At 44.4% G+C, this 7,698-nt stretch overlaps 1 protein-coding gene across 1 annotated transcript; it reads left to right on the forward strand.

Moving 5' to 3' along the window:
* Window positions 1–244: 244 nt before the first annotated feature.
* tsen34 (TSEN34 tRNA splicing endonuclease subunit) lies at window positions 245–7,341 on the forward strand. Its single transcript, XM_079577757.1, has 5 exons — window positions 245–349; window positions 3,642–4,259; window positions 4,509–4,605; window positions 5,912–6,400; window positions 7,101–7,341. The coding sequence occupies exons 2-5, from the start codon at window positions 3,642–3,644 to the stop codon at window positions 7,286–7,288; spliced, it is 1,392 nt and encodes a 463-aa protein (XP_079433883.1). The 5' UTR covers window positions 245–349; the 3' UTR covers window positions 7,289–7,341.
* Window positions 7,342–7,698: the final 357 nt, after the last annotated feature.

A 7,698-nucleotide genomic window follows, 5' to 3' on the forward strand; every position in this document is an offset into this window, starting at 1 on the left:
ACTGGAGAAAATGTGCTCGGTTCAGGTGGGAGTTAAGGGGTTAAAACATGTAATAACTTTATTGTAGTTTGTTTCGGCCCAGAACAAAAAATGACAGAAAAGCGATTGAAAAAGTGTGGTCTATCTGCATCTAAAGTCACGTGATCGCTCAAGCCAATCACAGCCCGAGCCCGCGTGCATCCCGGAAGTGCTCGGTCCTTCGGAATCACATGTTTCTGAATGAAACAATTCACCGAAATACAAACTTTAATGAAGTCGTAGATAAACGTAAATCACGGAGGTTTTTGGATCCGGAGGAAAACGAGATTTTACGTTTTTTTGGCCGAAAAAAATCCCGCAGGAAAAACCGGTGAGTTTAGTTTCGTAGATTCTGGTAGATTTTAAAGCTCGTTAGACCCAAACAGGAGGCGGTTCTGGTTCTTACACACGTTATTATATTATATCTGAGATGAATAATCGGATTAAAGATAATAAATACACTTAACCTCTTACCAACCGCCTGAACGGATTCCATTTTCTCCAGTTTGGCTTTACCCCAATCAAAAAGCTTCTTGGGGAAAAAGCACCAAAACCGCCACAAAAAATGAGAAGAAAACAAGGATGTAAACGCAACAAAAATGTGACAAAAATTCAACAAAAAGTGACAAAAATTCAACAAAAATGTGACAAAAATTCAACAAAAAGTGACAAAAATTCAACAAAAAGTGACAAAAAATGTGACAAATCTCAACAAAAATGGAAAAAAAGACCGAAAATAAATCATAAAAAAGGTGACACAACACAGCAACAACGCGAGGAAAAAGATCAGTTTTGTGGGTCTTAGCTTTCAAATGAGGTGTTACACAGGCCTATATAACAGCCAAAGAGGACAGAAAGCATTTGGTTTAGGCGGGTGGTAAATATGTGTCACAGCAGAGATGAGGGTTTAAAGGAATAGGCCACCGTTTTTACATACTGAGATATGTTCTTACCTCACTTTAGTCGAGTTAATATATCCCCGTCTGGTCTTTGTCCGTGCGCTCACACATACGCAGCCTCTCCCACATGTCACATAGCTCCAAAAAAGCTCACGATAGAAGCTACCAAGCTCTTCCACGTGTTCCCTATTTAAATAAAGTTACGTGAAGTGTTTTCATGCGAAGAATATTTACACAGAAATGTATCGTGTCGATTTTATAAGCAAATAAAAAGGGGGACTATATTGTGAGGCGTAATGATACGAGGAGTAAAACGTCCGCGTAGTAACTCCTAAAGACTTCCCCCGCTCACTTCCGTCAATAACCTTTAGGAGTTACTGCGCGGACGTTTTACTCCTCGTACCATTACGCCTCACAATATAGTCCCCCTTTTTATTTGCTTATAAAATCGACACGATACATTTCTGTGTAAATATTCTTCGCATGAAAACACTTCACGTAACTTTATTTAAATAGGGAACACGTGGAAGAGCTTGGTAGCTTCTATCGTGAGCTTTTTTGGAGCTATGTGACATGTGGGAGAGGCTGCGTATGTGTGAGCGCACGGACAAAGACCAGACGGGGATATATTAACTCGTCTAAAGTGAGGTAAGAACATATTTTAGTATGTAAAAACGGTGGCCTATTCCTTTAAAGGGACACAGTGTAGGAGAGACACTAAAGACAGGATAAAACAGATACAACATTTTACTATTTGCAGGCATAAAAAAATCATCTGGAAAATATGGTTTTAAAGATGAACATGTACTCTGAACATCACAAAAGTCTTTTCTTTTTACATTTTTGCGTTTCCCATTTGCAAGAAATTGCAGAAATTCTCATAATAAATATTTTTCCTTTCATATGCTCTATCTCAGTGGTAGGCAACGTCAGGCCCGGGGGCCAAATCCGGCCCTCCAGCTTAAACGTCTGGCCCTCAAGATGACTTTGATAAATATTATTGAGGAAATAAGATCAAATACCTTCTAAAGTCGGGGGGAGTGGGGGGAGATGAGCACCTTTTTGCTTTGGTGGTTAGTGACTAAAAACAGTATAATATGAATACAAAATGTTACTACTCGTATACATTTTGGATTAAAGAATATCCTGTATGTTTTTAACCTCTTCACCCCCGCCTGAACCGAGCACATTAGCTCCAGTTTGGCTTTACCCAAATCTAAAAGCTTCTTGAAAAAAAGCCGTAACAAAAAAGACACAAAAACACAACAAACGAGCGACAAAATCCTGCCAGAAAAGCAACAATAATAGAACAAAAGAGCGACTAAAGAACGAGAATAAAGTGATGAGAAAACAGGATAAAACGTGAAAAAAAAACTTCAAAAATGTGAGTTTTGTAGGCCTTAGCTTTCAAATGAGGCGTGATACTGTTGCTCTGCAGTAGAGAATTTGGGTTTTTTAAAAAGAAATCCTGACAGAACATCCCATTACATCTTATATAATGTAAATATTGGCATTTGCAGAAAATAGTTCTTTACTAGGGCTGTGCAATTAATCGAAATTCGATTACGATTTCGATTAAAACAGCAAACGATTACAAAATTAGCATAATCGCCAAAAAATTCAATTCAATTTTTTTTTTTTCAATTTTTTTTTTTTTTCAAATTGTTTTTTTTAATTTTTATTTATCTCATTTTTAATTTGGGGATTTTTGTCATTTTGTTGCTGGATTTTTGTCTTTTTTTGATGTATTTTTGTCTTTTTTTGCTGGATTTTTGTCACTTTTTTGATGGATTTTTGTCACTTTTTTGCTGGATTTTTGTCATTTTGTTGCTGGATTTTTGTCTTTTTTTGATGGATTTTTGTCATTTTTTTGCTGGATTTTTGTCACTTTTTTGATGGATTTTTGTCACTTTTTTGATGGATTTTTGTCTTTTTTTTGATGGATTTTTGTCACTTTTTTGATGGATTTTTGTCACTTTTTTGATGGATTTTTGTCACTTTTTTGATGGATTTTTGTCATTTTTTGATGGATTTTTGTCATTTTTTGATGGATTTTAGTCATTTTTTGATGGATTTTAGTCACTTTTTTGCTGGATTTTTGTCATTTTTTTGCTGGATTTTTGTCACTTTTTTGATGGATTTTTGTCACTTTTTTGATGGATTTTTTTAAAGGCAACAAATAATCGTTTGAATAATCGTGATTTCAATTATGACAAAAATAATCGTGATTATTACTTTTTTCAATAATCGAGCAGCCCTATTCTTTACTTTGGGCTTTAATGGTTCAGCCCTCTGTGATTTGGCAGTGATGAAAATCGGCCTCCACGACACAAACTTCCCACCCCTGCTCTATCTGTAAATGATGGCGTTTTGACTCAAATAACTTAGTTTCATTTTCATTTTCTTCGAGGCTGAACCAACAAACGAAAACTAAAGAATAGTTGTTTTTTATTGTTCCTTCTGGAGCAGATGCTCAGTTTACCCCATTTTAACTTTATTTGTGTTTCTTCTTAAAAGAACAGGCCAGTGTTTCAGTCTTTCATACACCCCGAGGAGGAGAGGCTAAACACTAACAACATCTTTGGTCTTTGTCTGTGACTGAGCGCATGCGTAACGAGCAGACAGGTCCACATCAACTCGTCTAAGCTCAGGTAAGAGCAGATCTCTGTGTGGAGGTGAAACAGGGAGAGAGAGCTGATGATGGAAGGGCATCTGTGGTTCCAGATGGAGGAGGGGGAGGAGCTGCTGTGGAGCGTGCAGGAGCTGAGCGCAGTGAGGGAGTCCGGCCTGGTGGGGGCGCTGGTGGGCTGCCTCCCGAGAGCCCCGCGGCAGAACACCAGGCTGGGACGACCTCTGCTGCTGCGGGCGGAGGAGAGGCAGGTCATCAGGGAGGAGCTTCAGCTGCTACAGGCAGGGGAACATCTGCAGACCAGGGGGGAACATCTGCAGACCAGGAAGGAACATCTGCAGCTACATCCACGCGCAGACCAGAGCCAACCGTCTGAAGGTCCCACAGAAACTCCAAACTCCCTCACAGAACTGTCTGCAGACGCTCCCCCAGAGGAGCTCCACCCACACACAGAGGAGCTCCACCCACACACAGAGGAGCTCCACCCACACACAGAGGAGCTCCACCCACACACAGAGGAGCTCCACCCACACACAGAGGAGCTCCACCCACACACAGAGGAGCTCCACCCACACACAGAGGAGCTCCACCCACACACAGAGGAGCTCCACCCACACACAGAGGAGACAGAGGAGACAGAAGGTCCTGGAGGTCCCTCAGACGGTCAGCAGGGGGCAGCACTGCGCTCAGAGGAGGAGCTCACGGAGGCTCAGGTCGGTCACATGTCACATTCTTTTACTTTTGATTTCAAGGTGATCTCAGCCGCTTCAGTGAGAGCCTTTAACACTGTAAATGTTCTGTGACAGCAGTCTGTAACATAAAACATATACAATAGGTGAACAAACCTGAGGCCGAGGGCGGCTCATATTAAAGCTCCGATACTGAATATCGGTGGATCTCGGATCGGGACACTGACCTAAAGCCTTGTCCACTGATCGTTTCGCTGCTCTGTGATTGGCCAGGAGCTGCAGTGGGAGGAGTTTCTGAGCCAGAGCCTCGAGGAGCAACATCAGCGCTCTCTGGACGACAGGAAGTCAGCGCTGACATCATCACTGTCAGGTCAGTGACATCATCACTGTCAGGTCAGTGACATCATCACTGTCAGGTCAGTGACATCATCACTGTCAGTGACGTCATCACTGTCAGTGACGTCATCACTGTCAGGTCAGTGACATCATCACTGTCAGTGACGTCATCACTGTCAGGTCAGTGACATCATCACTGTCAGTGACGTCATCACTGTCAGGTCAGTGACATCATCACTGTCAGTGACGTCATCACTGTCAGTGACGTCATCACTGTCAGGTCAGTGACATCATCACTGTCAGGTCAGTGACATCATCACTGTCAGGTCAGTGACGTCATCACTGTCAGTGACGTCATCACTGTCAGTGACATCATCACTGTCAGTGACATCATCACTGTCAGTGACATCATCACTGTCAGGTCAGTGACGTCATCACTGTCAGTGACGTCATCACTGTCAGTGACGTCATCACTGTCAGTGACGTCATCACTGTCAGTGACATCATCACTGTCAGGTCAGTGACATCATCACTGTCAGTGACGTCATCACTGTCAGGTCAGTGACATCATCACTGTCAGTGACGTCATCACTGTCAGGTCAGTGACATCATCACTGTCAGGTCAGTGACATCATCACTGTCAGGTCAGTGACGTCATCACTGTCAGTGACGTCATCACTGTCAGTGACATCATCACTGTCAGTGACATCATCACTGTCAGTGACATCATCACTGTCAGGTCAGTGACGTCATCACTGTCAGTGACGTCATCACTGTCAGTGACGTCATCACTGTCAGTGACATCATCACTGTCAGTGACATCATCACTGTCAGTGACATCATCACTGTCAGGTCAGTGACGTCATCACTGTCAGTGACGTCATCACTGTCAGTGACATCATCACTGTCAGTGACGTCATCACTGTCAGTGACGTCATCACTGTCAGTGACGTCATCACTGTCAGGTCAGTGACATCATCACTGTCAGGTCAGTGACATCATCACTGTCAGGTCAGTGACATCATCACTGTCAGTGACGTCATCACTGTCAGGTCAGTGACGTCATCACTGTCAGGTCAGTGACGTCATCACTGTCAGTGACGTCATCACTGTCAGGTCAGTGACGTCATCACTGTCAGTGACGTCATCACTGTCAGGTCAGTGACGTCATCACTGTCAGGTCAGTGACGTCATCACTGTCAGTGACGTCATCACTGTCAGGTCAGTGACGTCATCACTGTCAGGTCAGTGACGTCATCACTGTCAGGTCAGTGACGTCATCACTGTCAGGTCAGTGACGTCTTCACTGTCAGTGACATCATCGTTTCTGATGAATGCAGATCGTGTGTCGGAGGCGGAGCTTGCGTCTCGTCTGGCGTCTCTGGAGCAGAGCTTCCTGTTCCCGCGGTCAGCGCTGACCGTGCAGCTCAGCACCTGCCGCCATGGACTGCCTCTGCGGCCAATCAGGAGCCAGGACCTGCCCCTGCGGCCAATCAGGAGCCAGGACCTGCCCCTGCAGCCAATCAGGAGCCAGGACCTGCCCCTGCGGCCAATCAGGAGCCAGGACCTGCCCTTAGAGCCAATCAGGAGCCAGGACCTGCCCTTAGAGCCAATCAGGAGCCAGGACCTGCCCTTAGAGCCAATCAGGAGCCAGGACCTGCCTTTAGAGCCAATCAGGAGCCAGGACCTGCCCTCAGAGCCAATCCGGGGCGAGCAGCAGAGCCCTGAGCCAATGGGAGTGCGGCTGCAGGTGTTCAGAGACCTGAGGAGGCGGGGCTTCTACCTGACGTCAGGAGGGAAGTTTGGAGTCGACTTCCTGGTTTATCCGGGTCAGTCACATGACCATTTACTTCTTTATTTACATTCATATTTATATATGTCTCTCTCTCTCCTGATGCTGTAGCTCTTATTCATAGGTCTTCAGAGCCGTGGGAAGATACTTTAGTTAGGGGGGGCTGAGGGACAAAATGTACCCCCAAAATACTTTTTCTGTGCATAAATGCTATTTATTTTTTGTCAAATTTTCGTGACTTTTTTGTCACTTTTTCGTCAAATTATTCGCATTTTTTTGTCAAATTTCGTCCATTTTTTTCTCAATTTTTTCTTTTGGATTGGGGTAAAGCTGGAGAAAATGTGCTTGGTTCAGGTGGGAGTTAAGGGGTTAATATTGCCTGCAGTTCACAAACTATCCACCAGGGGGTGCTGCAGCGCCCATAGCACCCTGGGTTCCCACGGCCTTGTAGGTCTCTCTCTCTCTCCTGATGCTACTAGCTCTTATTCACAGGTCTCTCTCTCTCTCTCTCTCTCTCTCTCTCCTGTAGCTCTTATTCACAGGTCTCTCTCTCTCTCTCTCTCTCTCTCTCTCCTGTAGCTCTTATTCACAGGTCTCTCTCTCTCTCTCTCTCTCTCTCTCCTGTAGCTCTTATTCATAGGTCTCTCTCCTGTTTTGATGCTGTAGCTCTTATTCACAGGTCTCTCTCTCTCTCCTGTAGCTCTTATTCACAGGTCTCTCTCCCCTCTGTCCTCCAGGTGACCCCCTGCGGTTCCACGCTCACTTCATGGCCCTGTGTCTGCCTGTAGGGGGCAGCATGCCGGTGGCGGAGCTCCTGTCCTGCGTCAGACTCTCCTCGAACGTGAAGAAGACTCTGCTGCTGTGCTCCGTGTGTCCTGCAGGGGGCGTGCTGTACAGCTCGCTGCAGTGGAGCCACATGAGCTGAACTCTCCTCTCTATGTTTATCAGCGCTGACGAAAACCTCATGTAAATAAAGTTTAAAGGTTTTTATTCACATCGTAGTGCTGTTTCCAGTCATTCTGACCTCGTTAAAACCTTTAAAGTGATGGTGTGGAAGTGTACATGTTTAGATTGACAGTTTAGGCACTTTTAAAGACGTTTTATTGGCGTGTTTTCGTCTCTTGTTTTTCGGGTTTTTTTTTCATGTTTTTGTTGTTTTTTCATGGCTTTGTCGTCACGTTTTCGTCACATTTTGTTGCTTATCCAGCACATTTTTGCTTTTGGATGCTTTTCTCCAGTTTGGCTTTACCCCAATCCAAAAGCTTCTGGAAAAAAGCTGTGAAAAAGCAACAAAACTGAGACGAAAACAATGATGGAAATGTGATAAAATGTGAC

This window comes from Gobius niger (genome assembly GCF_951799975.1).
Source record: "Gobius niger genome assembly, chromosome: 1".
In the NCBI taxonomy this organism is placed as follows: domain Eukaryota; kingdom Metazoa; phylum Chordata; class Actinopteri; order Gobiiformes; family Gobiidae; genus Gobius; species Gobius niger.